Source organism: Mauremys mutica, chromosome 2, assembly GCF_020497125.1.
Source record: "Mauremys mutica isolate MM-2020 ecotype Southern chromosome 2, ASM2049712v1, whole genome shotgun sequence".
In the NCBI taxonomy this organism is placed as follows: domain Eukaryota; kingdom Metazoa; phylum Chordata; order Testudines; family Geoemydidae; genus Mauremys; species Mauremys mutica.
In genome coordinates this window covers 295,269,740-295,292,204 of record NC_059073.1, presented here as the reverse complement: position 1 = coordinate 295,292,204, position 22,465 = coordinate 295,269,740, and the positions used below count along the sequence as shown (strand labels likewise).

General features: G+C 69.3%; 1 protein-coding gene across 1 annotated transcript in view; it reads right to left on the bottom strand.

The window, feature by feature from the left end:
- LOC123363313 (SCO-spondin-like) overlaps window positions 1-22,465 on the bottom strand; it is a 153,155-nt gene that overhangs the window by 55,179 nt on the left and 75,511 nt on the right. Inside the window, exons 52-70 of the mRNA XM_045004174.1 lie at window positions 20,835-21,248; window positions 20,323-20,451; window positions 19,128-19,298; window positions 18,617-18,781; window positions 17,432-17,611; window positions 17,131-17,253; window positions 16,674-16,803; window positions 15,737-15,862; window positions 11,975-12,066; window positions 11,450-11,632; window positions 10,284-10,448; window positions 9,068-9,320; window positions 8,852-8,898; window positions 8,415-8,585; window positions 5,931-6,062; window positions 3,506-3,651; window positions 2,314-2,408; window positions 2,178-2,230; window positions 1,592-1,762 (exon numbers count right to left, since the gene is read on the bottom strand). Of these exons, the coding sequence (XP_044860109.1) occupies window positions 1,592-1,762; window positions 2,178-2,230; window positions 2,314-2,408; window positions 3,506-3,651; window positions 5,931-6,062; window positions 8,415-8,585; window positions 8,852-8,898; window positions 9,068-9,320; window positions 10,284-10,448; window positions 11,450-11,632; window positions 11,975-12,066; window positions 15,737-15,862; window positions 16,674-16,803; window positions 17,131-17,253; window positions 17,432-17,611; window positions 18,617-18,781; window positions 19,128-19,298; window positions 20,323-20,451; window positions 20,835-21,248 (2,946 nt within the window). The remainder of the gene's footprint in view (window positions 1-1,591; window positions 1,763-2,177; window positions 2,231-2,313; window positions 2,409-3,505; window positions 3,652-5,930; window positions 6,063-8,414; window positions 8,586-8,851; window positions 8,899-9,067; window positions 9,321-10,283; window positions 10,449-11,449; window positions 11,633-11,974; window positions 12,067-15,736; window positions 15,863-16,673; window positions 16,804-17,130; window positions 17,254-17,431; window positions 17,612-18,616; window positions 18,782-19,127; window positions 19,299-20,322; window positions 20,452-20,834; window positions 21,249-22,465) is intronic.

Here is a 22,465-nt window from a genome sequence, read left to right as displayed (position 1 = left end):
TTATGATTATGCTGTCTGTATGTCTGCGTATCATTTTGTAGTTGAAGTTATAAGTATTGGCTCTGTAATGTCTGTATTCTGTATTATGCTCTGCCTCTGGGAAGTGTCCCAGACAAAGCTGATGTTAGCCCGGCATAGCTGGCTTGATGGCCCATTAAAGGGCCATCGGCTACACAATTGACCCATGGAGGGAAGGCAGACACGCCTTGTGACTCAGCAAAGTATGCAGGGACTGGCCCATGTGACTCCAGGCTCCATTTTGCTGTAATTTTCCACAGTGAAGACAAAGGGATTCTTACACCTGGAAAAGTCTATATAAGGCTAATGCCTCATCTCCATCTGGTCTTCAATCCTGCTTCTGACCTCTGGAAGGACTTAGCTACAAACTGAAGCTCTGCACGAAGGACTGTTGACCCATCCCAGCGGGGGATGTTCCAGAGACTTAATCTGAACCTGCAGTTTACTCCAGCACTGCTGCAAGCCTGAACTAAGAACTTTGCCATCACTGTATGTAATTGATTCCATTTAACCAATTCTACCTCTCGTCTCTACCTTTTTCCCTTTGTAAATAAACCTTTAGATTTTAGATTCTAAAGGATTGGCAACAGCGTGATTTGTGGGTAAGATCTGATGTGTATATTGACCTGGGTCTGGGGCTTGGTCCTTTGGGATCGAGAGAACCTTTTTCTTGTATTGGGGTGTTGGTTTTCATAACCATTCATCCCCAGGACGAGTGCACTGGTGGTGATGCTGGGAGACTGGAGTGTCTAAGGAAATTGCTTGTGTGACTTGTGGTTAGCCAGTGGGGTGAGACCAAAGTCCTTTTTGTCTGGCTGGTTTGGTTGGCCTTAGAGGTGGAAAAACCCCAGCCTAGGGCTGTGACTGCCCTATTTGAGCAATTGGTCCTGATTTGGCCCTCTCAGTTGGGTCCTGCCAGAATCGCTCCGTCACAGGGGGCGCTCTCCCGGGGCAGGGCGGGGGGCACTCTCCCGGGGCAGGGGGGCACTCATTGGAGCAGGGTGGGGGGGCGCTCTCCCGGGGCAGGGCGGGGGGCACTCTCCCGGGGCAGGGGGGCACTCATTGGAGCAGGGTGGGGGGCGCTCTCCCGGGGCGGAGGGGCACAGTCGCTGGAGCGGGGTGGGGGGGCGCTCTCCCGGGGCGGGGGGGCACTCACTGGAGCAGGGTGGGGGGGCGCTCTCCCGGGGCAGGGCGGGGGGCGCTCTCCCGGGGCGGGGGGGCACTCACTGGAGCAGGACAGGGAGCGCTCTCCCAGGGCGGGGCGGGGGCACAGTCGCTGGAGCGGGGCGGGGGGGGTTGCTCTCCCGGGGTGGGGCGGGGGGTACTCTCCCGGGGCGGGGGGGCACTCACTGGAGCAGGGCAGGGGGGGCGCTCTCCCGGGGCGGGGCGGGGGCACAGTCGCTGGAGCGGGGCGGGGGGGGTTGCTCTCCCGGGGCGGGGCGGGGGGTACTCTCCCGGGGCGGGGGGCACTCACTGGAGCAGGGTGGGGGGGTCGCTCTCCCGGGGCGGGGGAGGGGCACAGTCACAGGAGCGGGGCGGGGGGGGGCGCTCTCCCGGGGCGGGGGGCACTCACTGGAGCAGGGCTGGACGTGGCAGGGCTGCTCCTCGCGCTCCGGCCCCAGGCAGGGCAGTCCGGTCCCCGCCGGAGGGGGGGCCGTGCAGAACCGGTACCGGTTCTGGAGCCCGAACCCGCAGGAGGCTGAACACTCGCTCCAGGGCGTCCAGTCCGACCAGCCGCCGCTCACTGCCCGGGAGGAAACGGGGCGACCGTCAGAGGCTGCCCCACACCCCTAGATTGTGCCAAGCCAACAGGCCCCGGAGACTGGCAGCCCCCCATCGTGCCCCCCCCGGCCTGAAGGGTCACGCAGCCCCCAGGGGGCGGCCTTGGGCTGCCGGCCATGGGGAGCAGAGGTGGGAATGGGGCCAGCCCTCGGTGTCTCCAGCCACCCCCCGCCCCGTGACGTGCAGGGGCTGGGGGCTCCGGGTGAGACGCCACCCCTCCCCCCTGTCACCGGGACTGTCAGGGCAGGCCAGGGGCTCGGCGGGGCTCCTGGAGGAACGGGGCAAGGGGCCTGCTGGTGTCACTCAGGGCTGGACCTCACGGGGCAGGTCCCGTTCCCGCTCTTTGCCTGGCTCCCCTGGCTAGCGCCAGCTCTCACCGTCCCCACAGGCCACCCGGGAGCAGTTGGCGATCCGGCCGGCCTCACAGGAGCTGGGCAGGGGAGAGAGATCGGTTAGCGCCGACGCCCCGAGGAAGCGGCCCGGGGAGGGGGAGCCTTGGAGAAGGGCACTGACCAGTTCTCGCAGCCCTTGGGCACCACGTCTCCCGGGGCGTAGAGCACTCCGCCCTCGGCGCAGGGGCACTCCGCCGCCGCCACGCACCGGTTATTCTGGAAGCAGACGCACAGCACAGAGCGAGCTCAGACGGGAACAGGGACACGCGGGCTCAGCTAGTTCAAAGCTCGCACTGAGAGCACTTAGCAATGGCTCAGGGCCCGTCCTGGGACTGGTACCAGTCACTATTCTCGTTAGTGGCTTGCAGAAGGGAGCGGAGAGATGCTAATACAATGTCCGGATGACGCCCGGCTGGGAGGGGTCGCAGGCGCTCCGCAGGACAGGGTTAGAATTCCAAGTGATCTCCACAAATTGGAGAATTAGTCTGAGATCAACAAACTGAAATTCAATAAAGACAAGTGCAAAGTACTGCACTTAGGCAAGAAAAATTAAAATCCCCAGCTCCCAGACGGGGCCTAGCTGGCTGGGCGGCCGCGCTGCCGGAGAGGAGCTGGGGGCTCACACCCTGACTAGCAGGCGTGAACCGGGCTAGTCACACTCAGGGTGTGTGAACAGGAGTGTGGTGTGGGACACAGGAGGTCGGGGTCCCATTCTAGACCCCGCAGGTCAGGAAAGATGTGGCCGACCTGGAGAGTTGAGAGGAGAGGACAAAAGTGACTGAAGGTTTAGCAAAGCTGAGGTGTGACGGGCGGGCAGAGCCTTGAGAACAGAAGCCTGAGGGGGAAGCTGATCGGAGCCTGCGGGGGGGGGGGCGGGGGGGTGACAAAGAGGACGGGTTCCCCTCCCCGCCGGAGGCAGGCCAAGCAGCAATGGGTTAATGTTCTAGCTCTCGGGGAGCTCGGCTCTGGCCCAGGCACCGAGGGAGGATGTGGGATCCCCGTCACTGGAGGTGTTTAAGAAGAGGCTGGACAAACCCCTGTCAGGCCTGGGCTAGGGTTACTCGGTCCCGCCGTGTACTCCTGGCCGTGGTGACCTCTCGCGGGCCCTTCCAGGCAGGGGTGGGCACAGGGGGGCAAGCAGGGGCCTGGGCCCCCCAATAATCGTAAGCCCCAAGGCCCAGGGGAGGAGAGCGAGCCCCTGCGGGAGTCGGGACGGGGGCAGGGAGGAGGAGTCCCCTGCTTGCCCAGGCGCCCCAGCTCTGTGCTGGGCCTGGGGGGGCGGCGCTGGGGTGCAGGGGGGCTCACTCACTCACCAGCAGGACGGTGCTGGGGGGGCAGTAACAGCCAGCGTGGCAGGGCCTGTCAGCAGGGGGGTCCGTGCCCAGCTCCGCACAGGAGGCCGGTGCGTCAGCACATTCCAGCCAGAGCTTCCCCTCCGGGCAGACGCCGGGCACCTCGCCTGGGGACAGGGAGACAGCGGGACACACGGGTAGAGCAGCACAGAGGGGAGAGGGGAGCCCACCGGCCCCTGGCACCGGGGCCAGCACTGCCTGGGGGGAGAGTGCCCCCTACTGACCCCCCTGCAGCAGCAGCTGCTTCCTTGGTGCCCCCCACCGACTCCCTCTATCAGCCAGGTCCCCTGGTCCCCCCCATCAGCTGGTTTCCTTGGGACCCTCCCCAGCCCCCCAGCAGCTGGTCCCCGTGGGAGGTCTCCCACCCCAGAACTAACCAGAGCCGCCCCTGCCCGCTTCCAGCCTGTCACCCTGTGCTGCGCTGGGTCACAAACTCTGTGGCCGGAAGGGGCTGTTACGAGCATCTAGTCGGACCTGGAGAGAGCACGGTGACCAAGCGGGAATTTTCTGTAATATTTTATATTAAGCCCATGTGTGCCTCAGTTTCCCCTATACTGCGCCTGGCGGGGGGGAAAGGATGACGTTGGCTCTCAGGGCAGGTGGGTCACTGAGCAGGGAAGACCCAGCTCCAGAGCCAAGGGCTGGGAGGTGCGGGGATAAGGCGCTCGGAGATCTCTCACGGGAGCTGAGCAAGGAAGGAGTCGGCGAGGGACAGAGCCTGGCCACGGGGTCACAGCAGCTGGGCTGGGCTCTGGGCTGGCCAGACGGGCTCTGCTCTAACTGACCCCCCGGGGTAGCTCCGGGTCCCCCAGGCTGTGCCAGGCGACTGACAAACCCAGTGGCTGGGCCCGCGCTGGGTGAGGGTCGCTGCAAGTCCTGGCTGGGCGCGTCGGTCCCTGCGGAGCAGACGAGGCTCCCCCAGGACCCCGGCTCCGTGGGACTCGCTGGCAGAGCTCGCGGGGGGAGCAGGAGGGCTGGAGCCCAGAGGCTCCGTCTCTGAGGTGGGCAGGCCGCACGGCCAGCCCTGGAGCAGAAAGGGATCCATGGGGGGGTCAGGCGCACTGCGGGCTCCTCCCGAAGTTCCAAGGCCAGGGGCGCAGCCCGGAGCCTGCGGGTCCGTGACAAACCCAGGCCAGAGACCTTCCCCAAACCATTCCTAGGGCAGAGCTTTCACCCACCACCCGGCCGAACACTGGCCAAGAGCCCAGGCAGGGAGCAGGAGCCAGGGGTCACTCAGGCTCCGGCCTAGCTCCCGGGCGTGAGCTGGGGCAGAGCAACGTTTGCAGGTGAGGCAGGCCCAGCGAGACCCCAGCCCCTGACGGCCAATGGGTTCCTGAGTCCGTACCCGCCGGGAGCCGCACGCTGGCCAGGGGCCCGTTAACAGAGCAGCCCAGGACACGGACCTGCTCTGTGGGCGGCTGCTGTGATGTCTGGTGGCAAAGGACGGGGATGGGGACTAACCGAGACTATTCTAATCCCGGCCTCGTCTGCCCCGGGCCGCCCCGGACACCCGTCCCAGAGACCAGGCCCAGCTCGCAGGGCCCGGCGAAACGCGACGAGAACGCACACGGGCCTGGAAAAACTCCACGAGGGGAGACTGGAGCGGCTGGGGAGGGGAGGGAGCAGAGGGGCCGTGAGAAAAACCTACACACGGAAGAGCGAAAAGGTGGGGGAGGAAGGGTCTCTTATTGCCCCAGCTTCTGGCGGGGAGAGTTTTCCAGCCCCACGCAGCTCTGGTGCACCCAGCTGGGTGGGGCTCGAACGCTTCGCTCTCACCCGCCGAAGCTGGCCCAGTAACAGCTATTCCCTGCCCCACCTTGTCTCTCTGAGCCTGGGACCCACACGGCTGCCCCAGCTCGGGAGGGGCTGCCCGGGGGCGTCTGTTCCCCCTGACTCCTAGCGCAGGGACCAGGGACGTCCCATGACATTAAATTCAAACTGAGCCGAGGAAATGCTTATTTCCGCAACACATGATTAGCCTGTGGAACTCACTGCCGCAGGAGAGCCCCGAGGCCGAGAGCTCAGCCAGCTTCGGGAGGGCCTGGCCTTGTCTATGGAGAACAAACCCAGCAACGATACAGGCTTTGGGGACGGGAAATGAAACCTGCTGCTTCAGGGCTGCAGCCGATCTCCAGCTATCACAGAGCTCCCCATCCGCTACCGGGGTTCTCACACCTCCCTCCGGCCCCTGGGGGGCCCCGGGCTGACCCCGTCTGTCCGGCCCTATGGCCCCCGGGGGCTCTGGCTGCAGCTCTGCGTACGGCCATCAGGGAGGCAGCAGGGAGGTCAGCACGGCCCCAGAGGACGCGGGCCCGGGGCTGGACAGCCCTCCTAGCTCAGGCTGCAGCCCCACGGCCACGGAGCCCACGGACGGACAGTGTCTCACCGGCGCAGGGCTGGAGGTTGCAGGTGGTGAACTCGATCCGGTGCAGGACGGTGCCGCCCCGTGTGCGGTTCTGATAGCCACCCCCGCAGGGCACGGAGCACTCCGACCAGGGACCCCATTCTGCCCCGGAGCCTGCCGAGAGACGGGGCAGCTCAGGCACACGCACCCCAGAGACCCCCCGGCCCCACCAACAGGGCCAGAGACCCCAGGAGCCAGCCCCTGCCCCAGAGACCCCGCCCCACAGGGCCTGAGACCCCAGAGGCCAGCCCCTGCCCCAGAGACCCCGCCCCACAGGGCCTGAGACCCCAGGAGCCAGCCCCTGCCCCAGAGACCCCGCCCCACAGGGCCTGAGACCCCAGGAGCCCGCCCCTGCCCCAGAGACCACGCCCCACAGGGCCTGAGACCCCAGGAGCCAGCCCCTGCCCCACAGGGCCAGAGACCCCAGGAGCCAGCCCTTGCCCCAGAGACCCCGCCCCACAGGGCCTGAGACCCCAGGAGACACCATCCTGTCTCACAGAGCCAGAGACCCCAGGAGCTACCCCAGAGACCCCCCGACCCCATAGACCCCGCCCCACAGGGCCTGAGACCCCAGGAGCCAGCCCCTGCCCCAGAGACCCCACCCCACAGGGCCAGAGACCCCAGGGGCCAGCCCCTGCCCCAGAGACCCCGCCCCACAGGGCCAGAGACCCCAGGAGCCAGCCTCTGCCCCAGAGACCCCGCCCCACAGGGCCTGAGACCCCAGGAGCCAGCCCCTGCCCCAGAGACCCCGCCCCACAGGAGACACCACCCTGTCCCACAGAGCCAGAGACCCCAGGAGCTACCCCAGAGACCATGCCTGTGAGGAGCTGGGACTGTTCTTACTGGGGGCTGTGAATGCTAAGGGGGGTGTTGGCCTGGGAGGACGGGCTGCACTGGGGGAGGGGAGACTGGCTGGAGGGAGAGTCCCTGAGCAGGTAACGGGAGAACCAGGAAGGGGGGAGGCCAGGTGACACCTCTGCCGGGGAGCTGGACAAAGGCTGGGGGAGGAGACGCTGGGGGGAGAGAGTTTCAGGAGGTGGCTGGGGAATGGAGGGGAGCCCAGACGGGGCTCTGACCCCCCAAGGGGGCTGTGGTGCCCCTGGGACCCCACGATGGACCTAATTGGGGGGGATCCTGTTGTCTGTGCCTGCAAGACCTGTCCTGGCCTGTGTCCTGTCGTCTGAATAAACCTGCTGCTTTCCTGGCTGGCTGAGAGTCCTGGTGAATCACAAGAAGTGGGAGTGCAGGGCCTGGTGTCCCCCCACACTCCGTGACACTGCCCCACAGGGCCTGAGACCCCAGGAGATACCCTCTGTCCCACAGGGCCAGAAACCCCATCCCACAGGGCCAGAGACCCCCAGGAGCCATCCCCTGCCCCAGAGACCCCGTCCCACAGGGCCAGAGACCCCAGGAGATACCCCCCGTCCCACAGGGCCAGAGACCCCCAGGAGCCATCCCCTGCCCCAGAGACCCCGCCCCACAGGGCCAGAGACCCCCCAGGAGCCATCTCCTGCCCCAGAGACCCTGCCCCACAGGGCCAGAGATCCCAGGAGATACCCCCCGTCCCACAGGGCCAGAGACCCCCAGGAGCCATCCCCTGCCCCAGAGACCCCGTCCCACAGGGCCAGAGACCCCAGGAGATACCCTCTGTCCCACAGGGCCAGAAACCCCATCCCACAGGGCCAGAGACCCCCAGGAGCCATCCCCTGCCCCAGAGACCCCGTCCCACAGGACCAGAGATCCCAGGAGATACCCCCCGTCCCACAGGGCCAGAGACCCCATCCCACAGGGCCAGAGACCCCCAGGAGCCATGCCCTGCCCCAGAGACCCCGTCCCACAGGACCAGAGATCCCAGGAGATATCCCCCGTCCCACAGGGCCAGAGACCCCCAGGAGCCATCCCCTGCCCCAGAGACCCCGCCCCACAGGGCCAGAGACCCCCAGGAGCCATCTCCTGCCCCAGAGACCCTGCCCCACAGGGCCAGAGATCCCAGGAGATACCCCCCGTCCCACAGGGCCAGAGACCCCAGGAAACATCCTCTGCCCCAGAGACCCCACCCCACAGGGCCTGAGCCCCCAGGAGCCATCTTCTGCCCCAGAGACCCTGCCCCACAGGGCCAGAGACCCCAGGAGACTCCCGAATGCCTGAGAGACCCCACCCCACAGGCCCAGTGACCCAGGAGTGCCCCCGGCTCCACAGTGTCACCAATCCCAGGACCCCCATGCCCCAGTGACCCTGAGCCCTCCTAGGGCGGGCGAGGAGGGGAGGCTACGCTGGCTGCCAGGCTCTGGGGTGGGCACCACCTGTGCTGCTGCCCTCGCTGTGGCTCCAGCCCCTGGACACCCCCAGGCCCAGGCCCCCAGAGCAGGGCTGGGCCCAGACAGCTGCAGAGGAGCACCCCAGCCCCGTACCCCAGGAAGTCCCTTCGGGCCACGGGCGGGGGCTGGGAGCCGCTGGCCGACTCACCCCTGCAGGGCTGCAGGCTGCAGAACTCGACCTCCACGCCGGGGCCCTGGCAGTCGCGCCCCCCAAAGGCGGCGGGCGGATCGGAGCCAGAGCGGTAGCGCCGCCGGGTGCCCACGTTGCAGCTGCGGCTGCAGGAGCTCCACTCGGTCCAGCCGCTCCAGCCGCAGTGCACTGGGGAGACGGCAGGGTTAGCTCCCCTGTGGGCACCGCATCCCCTGCCCTCGCAAAGCCCCGGGGACCCCATCCCTGCGCTTATCCCGGGCTGGTGGGGACCCCCCAGGGCCCCTAGCATCCCTCAGTCTCAGTCGGTGCCCATCCGGGGGGCAGGCCTGTCTGCTGGGGCCGGGCCTGAGACCTGCCCCACTCAGCCCCTGTCCCGCCCGGGCCCTGGTGCTCGCAGAGCCAGCGTGGGCAGGGCCTGGCGGGGGCGGCGTTACCTGGGCAGGGCTCCATGCCGCACACCATCTCCCCGGCCACGCAGGTGCTGCAAGGGAGAGAGGGAGAGGCTGAGTGTGACGCCCAGCGGAGGCGCTCCCCAGAGCCAGCTGCAGCAGGCCCCTGGGCGCCCCGGCAGAGGGACCCCGGAGCGGGCGCAGGGCTCGTGCCCGGTGTGGGGGGCGGCTGGCCCGAGGAGCAGGGCGCTGGCGCCGTACCAGTTGTTGCAGGCGTCGCGGGGGGCGGTGTCGCCCGGCTGGTAGAGCACCCCCTGGTGGTAGCACAGGCACTGGCTCTGCGGCACGCAGCCGTCGTCCTGCAGGAAGAGGCCGTCGGGGCAGTAGCAGCCCGGGTAGCAGCGGGTGGCGCACTCCACGCCGGCGCCCTGGTCCAGGCAGAGCCGCGGGCAGGCGCCCCCCCCTCGCCGGCACTCCTCAGCCGTCTGGTAGATCATGGGCGCGGGGCACAGCGCTGCGAGGGGAGGGGGTGAGACCGAGCCGTGGCGGGACCCCAGGGCCTCTCGCTATGGGGCAGCAGGTGTAAGGCCCTGGCAGGCAGCTGGGGTGGCGGGCAGGAGAGAGACCCCCAGGTAACAGCCCCACTGGGGTCAGCCCCCCCATCACCATCCTGTCCCATGGCAGGGCTCTCGCACCCCGTCCCTCGGCAGCACCCCAGGCCCTGGCCCGATCAGAGTGAGCCCCCCGCCCTGCCCCTTTGCAGAGCCCAGGGTCTGGCTCATTGGCGTAAGCCCCACGCCCCATATGTCGGCAGTGCCCCGGGCCCAGCCCCCAGGGGTGAGCCCTTCTCCCCTGTAGCTCGGCAGGGCCCCAGGCCCAACGCCTAGGGGTGACCCCCTCGTAACTTGGCAGGGCCCCGTGCCCGGCCCCTCGGGGTGAGCCCCCCGTGCCTCAGCAGGGTCCCGTGCCCAGCCCCACAGGCTACCCCCCTCATACCTCGGCAGGGCCCTGGGCCAAGCCCCTTGTGGTGCCCCCCTCATACCTCGGCAGGGCCCCAGCCCCCAGGGGTGCCCCCGTACCTCGGCAGGGCCCCGGCCCCCAGGGGTGCCCCCGTACCTCGGCAGGGCCCCGGCCCCCAGGGGTGCCCCCGTACCTTGGCAGGGCCCTGGCTCCCGGCCCCCAGGGGTGCCCCCGTACCTCGGCAGGGCCCTGGCTCCCGGCCCCCAGGGGTGCCCCCGTACCTCGGCAGGGCCCTGGCTCCCGGCCCCCAGGGGTGCCCCCGTACCTCGGCAGGGCCCCGGCCCCCAGGGGTGCCCCCGTACCTCGGCAGGGCCCCAGCCCCCAGGGGTGCCCCCGTACCTTGGCAGGGCCCTGGCTCCCGGCCCCCAGGGGTGCCCCCGTACCTCGGCAGGGCCCCGGCCCCCAGGGGTGCCCCCGTACCTCGGCAGGGCCCCGGCCCCCAGGGGTGCCCCCGTACCTCGGCAGGGCTGGCTGTTGCAGTCCCGGGTCTGGACGAGGGGCCCCGTGCACTCAGGCCCCCCGTAGGCCGGGTTGGAGCAGGTGCGGCTGCGGGTCTGGACGCCGGAGTCGCAGGTAGCGGAGCATCGGGACCAGGCCGTCCAGGGGGTCCAGACACCTTCCACTGCCAGGGGCCAGCAGAGGCATGGCCTGGTGAGCTCAGCCAAACCCACTGGGAACCTCCCAGCTGCTGCGCCAAGCCCTGCCCTGGCACCTGCCAACTGGGGAACCCCGGCCACCCTTGGGGGTCCCCCGCACCGACGCAACCCTCCCTCCTTGGGGCCTAGAACCCCGCCCATGGATCCCCGTCCTTTCTCACAAGCGGCCCCCACCAAAGCAACCCCTCCATCCTTGCAGTCTGGAACGTGCTCCCGTTGATCTCCCTCTGTCCTATGGGGTCTAAAACCCCATGGATCCCCCTCCCTCCTCAGAGCCTAGAACCCCACCCATGGAACCCCCTCCCTCCTCAGAGCTTGAAACCCAGCCTGCCTCAGAGCCTAGAAGAACCTCGCCCATGGAACCCCGCCCATTGATCCCCCTCCCTCCTCAGAGCCTAGAACCCCGCCCATGGAACCCCATCCTCCTCAGAGCCTAGAACCCCGCCCATGGAACCCCCTCCCTCCTCAGAGCCTAGAACCCCACCACAGAACCCCCACACTCCTCAGAGCCTAAAACCCCACCCATTGATCCCCCTCCCTCCTCAGAGCCTAGAACCACGCCCATAGAACCCCCACACTCCTCAGAGCCTAGAACCCTGCCATGGAACCCCACTCTCCTCAAAGCCTAAAACCCCGCCCATTGATCCCCCTCCCTCCTCAGAGCCTAGAACCCCGCTCATGGAACTCCCACCCTCCTCAGACCCTAGTACCCCACCCATTGATCCCCCTCCCTCCTCAGAGCCTAGAACCCCGCCCATGGAACCCCCTCCCTCCTCAGAGCCTAGAACCTCACCCATTGATCCCCATCTCTCCCCAGAGCCTAGAACCACGCCCATAGAACCCCCTCCCTCCTCAAAGCCTAGAACACCACCCATGGATCCCCCACCCTCCTCGAGGGCTGCCCCCACAAGCCCCGTTAGACACTGCTATGGCTCTGTGCCGGCCATCCCCCCCGCTGGGCTCTCACCGGGGCAGGGTGGCGTGTCACACTGCTCCTCCTCCACGGGCGCCCCCTGGCATCGCCCAGCGCCCTCCCCGGTGTCGTTGCAGTGACGGAACCGCTTCCTCACCCCGACACGGTCCACATCGTAGAAGCAGGTCTTGGAGCAGGGGGACCAGGGTGTCCAGTCGCTCCAGGGGCCGGCGGGCTCTGGGGATCAAGGGAGATGGACAGGGCTGATCAGCGCTGCCCGGCTGTGACATCAGGGGGCTACGCACAAACCCCAGGGGTGGGCCCCGGGCTTAGGCCCTGGTGCCCGAGGACACGGAGGGTGGTGGCCAGGCAGGGCACGTTCTGCCCCCAGCTGGTGGCACAATGGGAGGATTGGACCAGTTGTCATCCAACGCCAGCTGGCAGAGATGCCAGGACGCCTGGGTTCCACGCCCAGGATGCTCTGCACTACCCCAGGAGTGCTGCCAATGCTGCCAGGAGAGAGGGTTCCTGTTTCCGCCCCCCCGCGGGCTGCCCCGGGGCCGGGCAGGGTGTACGTACCGGAGACACAGGCCGTGTGGCACTCGCGGACTTGCTGCGCGTCCCCCTCGCACGGGGCTCCGCCGTTGGCAGGTGCCGGGTTGGTGGGGGATCTGGGGGCGGGGGGAGGTAGTTAGGGAGAGCGATCGGCAGGGGGCAGCACAGCTGGGTGCTGCCCCACTGTCATGGAGTGTGGGGGAGTCAGGCCCTGCACCCCCGGGCGCCCTGCTGATTGACCAGGACTCTCAGCCAGCCAGGAAAGCAGAAGGTTTATTTAGACGACAGGACACAGTCCCAGACAGGTCTTGCAGGCACAGATAACCGGATCCCCCCTGTTAGGTCCATCTTGGGACCCCATAACCCCCCTCGGGGATCAGAGCCCGGTCTCCCTGCCTCCCCTCTGTTCCCCAGCCAACTCCAGTCTCCCAGCCCCCTCCGGCCCCTCCTCTCTGCCCTGCTTCTTTCCTGGGCTAGGAGGTCACCTGACCCCTTTGTCTCCAACACCTTTAGATGCACCTTTGCAGGGAGGGGCCGGGCCATCCGTTGCTAGGAGACAGAGCTTCAGGCATTTGGCTGCATGGCCTTTTGCTGCTAGATACTTAGGATCTGTCCCCAGGCCCCAGTGCGACCAGTCCCACTTCGTCACACCTCTCCCCCCTTCGAGACCGAACTGAGCGGGGTCACTCCAGCCAGTGACCTGGGGAAGTGCGAACCCACCTACATCCCCATGGCTGCCCCAGGGTCCCCCCCGTTCTGGGGGGAGAGTTACCCCAGGTCATTCCCGTTTCCTGCCCCCCTGTAGGTCGGGGGGGCTCGAGGGCACTGGCAGGTTGCAGGGGGGAAGCTTATGCCGCCCGCGCCCTTTCCCCACCCCAGTACCCCTGGGGTGCCCGCGGGGCTGGGGCCTTCTCCCCACGTTCCAGTCTGGGGGGCTGGGATTCAGGCTTTCCCGCTCCCCATAGCCCAGCGCCCCCCGGCGAGCCCCCATCCCGCTCCCCATAGCCCAGCGCCCCCGCCGAGCCCCGCCCCGCAGCCCAGCGCCCTCCAGCGAGCCCCCACCCTGCTCCCCAGCACCCCCTGCTGCCTCCTATCCCTCTCCCCGCAGCCCAGCGCCCCCCGGCGAGCCCCCATCCCGCTCCCCATAGCCCAGCGCCCCCGCCGAGCCCCCGCCCCGCAGCCCAGCGCCCTCCAGCGAGCCCCCACCCTGCTCCCCAGCACCCCCTGCTGCCTCCTATCCCTCTCCCCACAGCCCAGCGCCCCCCGGCGAGCCCCCATCCCGCTCCCCATAGCCCAGCGCCCCCGCCGAGCCCCCGCCCCGCAGCCCAGCGCCCTCCAGCGAGCCCCCACCCTGCTCCCCAGCACCCCCTGCTGCCTCCTATCCCTCTCCCCGCAGCCCAGCGCCCCCGGCGAGCCCCCATCCCGCTCCCCATAGCCCAGCGCCCCGCCGAGCCCCCGCCCCGCAGCCCAGCGCCCTCCAGCGAGCCCCCACCCTGCTCCCCAGCACCCCCTGCTGCCTCCTATCCCTCTCCCCGCAGCCCAGCGCCCCCCGGCGAGCCCCCATCCCGCTCCCCATAGCCCAGCGCCCCCGCCGAGCCCCCGCCCCGCAGCCCAGCGCCCTCCAGCGAGCCCCCACCCTGCTCCCCAGCACCCCCTGCTGCCTCCTATCCCTCTCCCCGCAGCCCAGCGCCCCCCAGCGAGCCCCCATCCCGCTCCCCATAGCCCAGCGCCCCTGCCGAGCCCCCGCCCCACTCCCCAGCACCCCCTGCTGCCTCCCATCCCTCTCCCCGCAGCCCAGCGCCCCCCGGCGAGCCCCCATCCCCCTCCCCATAGCCCAGCGCCCCCACCGAGCCCCCGCCCTGCAGCCCAGCGCCCTCCAGCGAGCCCCCACCCTGCTCCCCAGCACCCCCTGCTGCCTCCTATCCCTCTCCCCACAGCCCAGCGCCCCCCAGCGAGCCCCCATCCCGCTCCCCATAGCCCAGCGGCCCCGCTGAGCCCCGCCCCGCAGCCCAGCGCCCTCCGGCGAGCCCCCATCCCGCTCCCCATAGCCCAGCGCCCCTGCCGAGCCCCTGCCCCTCTCACCGCAGCCAAGCACCCCTGCCGAGCCCCCGCCCCACTCCCCAGCACCCCCTGCTGCCTCCCATCCCTCTCCCTGCAGCTCAGCGCCCCCGCCGAGCCCCCGCCTCACTCCCTGCAGCCAAGCTCCCCCACCGAGCCCCCGCCCTGCTCTATGCCGAGCCCCCACCCAGCCCCCCGCGGCCCAGTGCCCCCCACTGACCCCCCGCCCTGCTCTCTACTGAGCCCCCACCCTGCCCCCCATGGCCCAGTGCCCCCCACTGAGCACCTGCCCTGCTCTATGCTGAGCCCCTGCCCTGCCCCCCGCGGCCCAGCACCCCCCAGCCCAGCACTGCTTGTGACAGGAGACCACCCCGCCGAGCCCCTGCAGTACGGCACCCCTAGCAGGGCACTGAGGCCAGCGCTCCCTGCGTGTGCCCTACAGAGCCCCTACTCCCAGCCCCGCAGTGTCTGGTTTTCTTGGGGGTCTCTGTGACGTTATTGACATAATCTGGGACCATATAGAACATGGTTGCAACCAAGGTCCTGTAGTGGCACCAAATCTTATGTAAAGGGATCATGTAAGGTGTCTAAGACCAGGTTATGGGTTGCTGGTTAGGATTATGCTGTCTGGGTGCATGTGTCATTTTGTAGTTGAAGTTATGAATATTGGCTCTGTACTGTCTGTATTTCAAACTTGTGCTCTGCTTCTGGGTGACACCCCAGACAAGTTGGTGTTAGCTCTGCCTAGCCTGCTTGATGGCCCATTAAGGACCATCAGCTACACAACTGACCCATGGAGAGAAGGCAGATACACCTTGTAACTCAGCAAAGTGCAGGGACTGGCCCATGTGACTCCAGACTCCATTTTGCTGTAACTTTCCACAGTAAGGACAAAGAGGTTCTTACACCTGGGAAAAGTCTATAAAAGGCTAATGCCTCATCTCCATCTTGTCTTCAATCCTGCATCTTACCTCTGGAGGGACTTTGCTGCAAACTGAAGCTCTGAACAAAGGACTGAATGACCCATCCCAGCGGGGGATGTTCCAGAGACTTGATTTAAACCTGCAGTTTATGCCATCACTGCTGCAAGCCTGAACCAAGAACTTTGCCATCACTGTATGTAATTGATTCCATTTAACCAATTCTAGCTCTCATCTCTACCTTTTTCCTTTTACGAATAAACCTTTAGATACTAAAGGATTGGCAACAGCGTGATTTGTGGGTAAGATCTGATGTGTATATTGACCTGGGTTTGGGGCTTGATTCTTTGGGATCGAGAGAACCGTTTTCTTTTATTGGGGCGTTGGTTTTCATAGCCATTCATCCCCAGGACGAGTGCACTGGTGGGGATACTGGGAGACTGGAGTGTCTAAGGAAATTGCTTGTGTGACGTGTGGTTAGCCAGTGGGGTGAGACCCAAGTCCTCTTTGTCTGGCTGGTTTGGTGCCTTAGAGGTGGAGAAACCCCAGCCTAGGGCTGTGACTGCCCTGTTTGAGCAATTGGTCCTGAACTGGCACCTCAGTGGGGTCCCGCCAGAACCGCATCGTCACAGTTTCCCATCCTGGGACTGATCCAGCCTAGCCCAGCTCGGCTTGCGAGACCCAGCGGTGCCACAGGCCTCCGTGGCAGGACCTGAGAGGCCGCCCCAGGCGTGGGCACTCGGCCCCTGCCGCGCGAGGGTCCCTGGGCGGTGCCCATCCGGCGGGGTCCGCGTGCTTCCCCCCGCACCTGAATCTCTCCCGCATGCCGACTCCGCAGCTGCGGTCGCAGGGTGTCCATGGGGACCAGGCCGACCAGCCGCAGTTAACGGGGCAGGCCAGGTCGTCGCACGTCACCACCCCGTCCAGGCACACGCTGGGGAGAGGAGACACAGGGTCAGGGGGCCTGGGCCCGGGGCTCAGCCAGAGCCACAGAGCCATGGTGCCCCAGTGCTATGGGGCAGGGCAGTCGGGGAGCACCCAGGGCTGTGTCTGCTCTCGGCCCCCAGCCACCGGTTGGTGTGGAACACGCCAGGGGCCGGAGGGCTGCTGTGGGTACAGTGCCAACGGCAGGGCGCGTGCGGAGCCAAGGGTGAGGAGCCCAGGCCACATCAGGGCAGGCACAGCGCGCACCAGGCCAAGGGCAGCGAGCGCGGGGAGTGGGGGCGCAGGCAGGCAGCGCGGGTGGGCAGGGGTCAGCGAGCGCAGGGAGTGGGCGCAGGATGAGCAGCGCGGGTGGGCAGGCTGGGGGCAGCGGGCGCAGGGAGTGGGCGCAGGCAGGCAGCGCGGGTGGGCAGGCTGGGGGCAGCGGGCGCAGGGAGTGGGCGCAGGCAGGCAGCGCGGGTGGGCAGGCTGGGGGCAGCGGGCGCAGGGAGTGGATGCAGGCGAGCAGCGTGCGGATGCAGGAGCCTGGGGCAGCAGCGCGGGTGGGCAGGCTGGGGGCAGCGGGCGCAGGGAGTGGGCGCAGGCGAGCAGCGTGCGGATGCAGGAGCCTGGGGCAGCAGCGTGCGGATGCAGGGGCCTGGGGCAGCAGCGTGCGCGGGCAGGCAGGGGGCAGCGCGGGCAGGCAGGGGGCAGCGCGGGCAGGCAGGGGGCAGCGCGGGCAGGCCGGGGGCAGCGCGGGCAGGGCCGACGCCCGCCAGGGGCCGTCCGGGGGCCCCACAGCCCAGCCCCGGGTGGGCACTCACCACTGGCTGCAGTTGTCGTGTAGGAACATCTCCCCGGGGAGGCGCTGCTCCTGGCTGAAGTCGCAGTGGCACTGGCTGATGTTCACGCAGCCGCCCTCCTGCAGGTAGAGCCCCGGGGGGCACCGGCACCCTGCCAACGCCAGCCGGACGCAGTGAGGCCAGAGGGCGCGGGCTGGGGCCTGGTGGATCCTTGGCGCCCAGGGATCGCGTCACCCAGCAGGGACCCAGAGTCACCCGCCAAGAGAGAAGCCCTGGGATGCCCGTGGGCTGGCGCAGAGTGTGGGCCCTGCTGCCAGCGGCTCTGTGGAGCGGCACCGGGACTCCGAGGCCAGCGCCTCCCAGGCCTGGCGCCTCCCAGGCCGGGGTGGATGGGGAGGGGGTCAGGCCGGGTGACAGCTGGGGGTGTGAAGGATGGGGCCATTGGCCAGGGCCCCCGCCGCCCCCCAGCGCCGCTCACCCTCCACACAGCGGCTCTGGCAGCTCCTCTCGGCGTTCAGCTCCCGGCACGACTGGGGGCACGGTGCCACCAGGCCCCTCTCGCAGTCCCCAGCCTGCACGTGCACCATCTCGGGGCCGCAGTCTGGAGGGGCGCACGGCACTCAGGCAGGAGGCCCCAGACCCCCCACCCCTCCCAGTACCCCCCAGTCACACTCACCCCTCCCCCGCTCACTCCACGTCCTCTCCCCACATTCCCCACGCAGACCCATGGGCCCGCGTCTCCCCTCCCTGCCTTGCCCCCCGGCCCCGCACCCCCTTACCGCGGGCATCCCCGCAGGGCTGCAGGTTGCAGGGCTCTGTCTGCACGGCGTCGCCGGGGCAGGGCTGGCCCCCGTTCTTGGGCGGGGGGTCGGCGCAGCTCCGCGTGCGGCTCCGCACTCCACCCCGGCACTCGGCGTCGCAGTCCGACCACTCGCCCCAGGGGGCCCAGGCGCCGTTCACTGGCCCAGAGAAGGGGCAGGGACGGGGTGAGCACAGAGCTGGACAGCCCCACGGAGCCAGCCCCCCACCCCCGGCTCTCCGGCCGCAGGGCTGGGGGCAGCTCCCCACGGGACAGTCCCACACAGGGAGGTGCACTGGGGGGATTCCACCTTTCCCCCACGCCTCCAACAGCGGCCAGGCCAAGTGCGGAGGCTGGAAGGGGCGGCTGGCTGGCTCCAGCCGGGCACGAGTAGGGCCCACACCCTGGCAGCCCTTGGCCTGGCCCCGAGCTGCCGGGCTGGGCCGTGGGGCTCAGCAGATGGGGGCTGTGTGCTGAGGAGGGGGCTGAGCCTCCGTTCCCAGCTGCAAGGGGCTGTGCAGAGGGGCAGGCAGGCAGGGCAGGGGTCTGCTCCCCAGTGGGGGCAGTGGGCAGGGGTCCCTGCTCCCCATGGGGGGCAGCAGGTGGGACAGGGGTCTCTTCTCCCCAGGGAGGCAGGTTGGGGGGGTCTCTGCTCCCCAGGGAGGCAGGCGGGACAGGGGTCTCTGCTCCCCAAGGAGGCAGGTTTTGGGGGGGTCTCTGCTCCCCGGGGGGTGCAGTGGGTGGAACAGGGGTCTCTGTTCCCCAGGGAGGCAGGCTGGGGGGTGTCTGCTCCCCAGGGAGGCAGGTTGGGGGGATCTCTGCTTCCTGGGGGGTGCGGCAGGCGGGACAGGGGTCTCTGCTCCCCAGGGAGGCAGGCGGGACAGGGGTCTCTGCTCCCCAGGGAGGCAGGTGGGGGGGGTCTCTGCTCCCCAGGGAGGCAGGCTGGGAGGGGTCTCTGCTCCCCGGGGGGCGTGGTGGGCGGGACAGGGGTCTCTGCTCCCCAGGGAGGCAGGCAGGACAGGGGTCTCTGCTCCCCAGGGAGGCAGGCTGGGGGGGGGTCTCTGCTCCCCGGGGGGCGTGGTGGGCGGGACAGGGGTCTCTGCTCCCCAGGGAAGCAGGCTGGGGGGGGTCTCTGCTCCCCAGGGATGCAGGTGTGGGTTCTCACCTGGGCAGGCCCGGAGGAAGCAGGAGCGGCTGTCGAACTCGTTGCGTTCGCACTGGCCCCCGGGCAGGGCGTTCCGGAGCAGGTCCCGCCGGCGGAAGGTCACGCCCAGCCCACACGACCGGCTGCACTCGCTCCAGCCGCTCCAGGGAGACAGGATGCAGTCCACTGGGGGGGCAGGAGACAGGCCTTAGAGACGGGGGTGCCCAGGGCTCCGGCCAGCCCCCCCGCCCCGGGACAGGTCCCCAGCCGGACCCCAGCCCAGCCTGGTCTAGCCCGGGGCCCCAGCCGGGGGCCATGCAGGCTGAGGGCCGCCAGGGCTCCCCTGGGCAGGATCTGCCGGGGAATGAGGGAACCGGACAGCTCCAGAGCCTGGCCCCTGACGCCGGCTGGAGATGGAGCCAGTGGGAGGGCAGGGGCCCGGCTCCCTGCTCCGAGGTTCGGGCAGTTCCCCGGGCGTCGCCGGGGGGACGTGCCCAGGGCCGAGCGCCCGCAGCAGGAGCCCGGCACGTACCACAGCTGCTCTCGTCAGAGCCGTCCTGGCAGTCGGGGTGCAGGTCGCAGCGCCTCTCCAGGGCCAGGCACTCCCCGCTGCCGCAGGAGAACTGCTTGGCAGAGCAGGCGCTGGGCCGCCCGGTCGGGGAGGCCAGGGAGACGGTGGGGCCGGCCGAGGCGGTGGGGCCTCCTGCAGAGACAGGCAGCGGGAGGGTCAGCGCCGCCCGCCCGCAGGAGAGAAGTGAGGGGGGTGCCTGGCCTGGCCCCGCAGCTGCCACCCGCCAGGGCTAACGCTGACCCGTGGGCCTGGCCCATTCGCTCAGCGAGGAGCCGCCCGCCTCCAGCCCCTGGGAGCCCGGCCTGGGCCAGCCTTGCCGCGTTTGGCCCACGTGTGACCCGCTGGGCTGGCCCGGCCGATTTCCTGCCCACATCAGGGGTGGCCCCTCACCCCTCACTGGCAGTCCGCAAAGGGGGCTCGAGGCTGAACCCCACGGGCCCCAGGAGCGGGGCTGACAGCCCCACTTACTCCATAGAGGCCCCCAAGCAGCCACCAGGGCCCTGGAGAAGGGCCACTCAGCGCCCCACGTATCCATCTGCAGCCCCCTTGGCCAGCAGCCACGGGCTGAACGGGGGCTCCCTCCTGCCCTCTGTGCCCAGCCCGGCCCCAGCCCTGGGGGTGGCGGAGTGGGAATTTTCTGTCATGTTTGTATGAACATGGTGGGTGCCTCAGTTTCCCCCAGGTGGCGGGAAAGGGCTGGTAGCTCTTCCCAGAGGCCCAGGAAGCAGATGTGGCTCACACCTGGCTCTCTGCGGTGGGGGGCCCCTGAAGACAATGGCAAAGCCAATCACTGGGACATTTGGTACCTAGCAACTAACGATCCTGGATGACCCCCGCCCCCACCAGCTGGGGAACAGAGCGGAGGAGGGGCCTGGAGGAGGGGGGCTGGGGGGGGGAGAGCAGGAGCCAGGGTCTGGCACACTGAGGGGCCTCCCAGAGACCGTTCCAAAGCTGGGGCCCTGGCCCCCTCCTGTGGGTCTGTGACGGGGGGAGGGTGCTGGGAGGATCTGACGCCTCGCAAGCCCCCAGGCTAAATGCAGGGTGTCCAGCTCCACTGCAGGGTGGCTGCAAGGGGACCCCCAGGCTGCAGGTTCCAGGCAGGGCAGGGCCCCTGCGGCTGAGCCGTGGGTCTGGCCTCATCCCTCTCCCCACTCACCGCAGTGCCACTCGTCCGACCCGTCCAGGCAGTCCTCCTGCCCGTCGCACACCAAGGCGGCCTCCACGCAGCCCAGCACCTCGCAGGCAAACTGGCCCTGGGTGCAGAGGAGCCGGGGGAAGGGCAGCCCTGCCGGAAGAACACACGGGCTGGGGGGCTGGCACTGACCCCCCGGGGGGCACCCAGCACAGAGCTTGCCTGCCCCCAGCAGCCCCTCACGCGTGACTGCGGGGGGCTGGATCCCGGCAGGTCGAGGCCTGCTCCCCTGGAGGGCACAGACTGTCTGCGGGGTCCAGGGGAACTCGGAGCGGCCGGGGCACGTGGGTAACGCCCACCTTACAGAGCCCAGGAGCTGCAATGATGGGCAGGGTGTCGCAGGGCAGCTCCCCCATGGGGCTCAGCAGCTCTGCTCCCTGCAGCGGCTGGGTTCTCCTTGGGGGTCACCCCACGCCCACCCCGGCTCAGCCTGCGAGCTCCACGGCCCTGCCCTCCCCCAGCTGCCCCCCGCTTACCAGCCAGAGTGGTGGCCAGCCCAGGCCTGCCAGGCTGGGAGGGGCCGGTGTGCAGCCCTGGCAGCCCCGTGGGGCCGGGCCCGGGACCTGCTGCCGACACAGTCACGGCTGCCATGCCCGGCAGGGTGGGGCCCAGCAGGCGGGGGGTCCCCGGAGAGGTTGTCCCTGCCCAGAAGAGCCCAGGAGTCCCTGGGGACCAGGCGGTGGGCGTCTCCCCCGGGCGCCCGGGCTCTGGGCTTGCCATGCCGGGAGCTCCGGAGCGCCTGGATTCCTCCTCCAGGCCAGGGGTCCCCGTGCCCCACCACGGCCGAGCTGTGCTCAGGTGGGGCACCTCGGTGCCAGCTGCTCCGGGGCTGCGCGTGTCCCCAGCAGGCCCTGTCGTCCCCAGCGTCCGTGTGGCGCCCGGCTCCTTCCCTGGGTGAGCCAGAGAGAAAACGCGTCAGTGACGGGCCAGGCCAGTCACCCGGCCTCCCCCCGGCCCCGCCTGTCTGCCCCCAGCCTCCCCCCGGCCCCGCCTGTCTGCCCCCCCCCGGCCCCGCCTGTCTGCCCCCAGCCTCCCCCCGGCCCCTCCTGTCTGCCCCCCCCCGGCCCCGCCTGTCTCTGCCCCCAGCCTCCCCGCGGCCCCGCCTGTCTGCCCCCAGCCTCCCTCCGGCCCCGCCTGTCTGCCCCCAGCCTCCCCCCGGCCCCGCCTGTCTGCCCCCAGCCTCCCCCCGGCCCCGCCTGTCTGCCCCCCCCCGGCCTCCCCGCGGCCCCACCTGTCTGCCCCCAGCCTCCCCCTGTCCCCGCCTGTCTGGCCCCAGCCTCCCCCCAGCCCCGCCTGTCTCCCCCCCCAGCCTCCCCCCGGCCCCGCCTGTCTGACCCCAGCCTCCCCCTGGCCCCGCCTGTCTGCCCCAAGCCTCCCCCCGGCCCCGCCTGTCTCCCCCCCCGGCCCTGCCTGTCTCCCCCCCCAGCCTCCCCCCGGCCCTGCCTGTCTGCCCCCAGCCTCCCCCCGGCCCTGCCTGTCTCCCGCCCCCAGCCTCCCTCTGGCCCCGCCTGTCTCCCGTCCCCAGCCTCCCTCCGGCCCCGCCTGTCTCCCCCCCCAGCCTCCCCCCGGCCCCGCCTGTCTCCCGCCCCAGCCTCCCCCCGGCCCCGCCTGTCTGCCCCCAGCCTCCCCCCGGCCCCGCCTGTCTGCCCCCAGCCTCCCCCCGGCCCCGCCTGTCTGCCCCCAGCCTCCCCCCGGCCCCGCCTGTCTGCCCCCAGCCTCCCCCCGGCCCCGCCTGTCTGCCCCCAGCCTCCCTCCGGCCCCGCCTGTCTGCCCCCAGCCTCCCCCCGGCCCCGCCTGTCTCCCCCCCCCGCCTCCCCCCGGCCCCGCCTGTCTGCCCCCAGCCTCTCCCCAGCCCCGCCTGTCTGCCCCCCCAGCCTCCCCCCGGCCCCGCCTGCCTCCCCCAGCCCTGCCTGTCTCCCCGGGCCCCGCCTGTCTTCGCCCAGCCTCCCCCCCCCCCCCGGCTTCCCCTGTCTTTGCCCAGCCCCGCCTGTCTCCCCCCAGCCCCAGCCCCGCCTGCATTTGCCCAGCCACCCCACAGCCCCACACGTGTGACGGTAGCAGTGTAATTTAGCCGTCACTTTATTTTAAAACATCATCTTAATAAAAT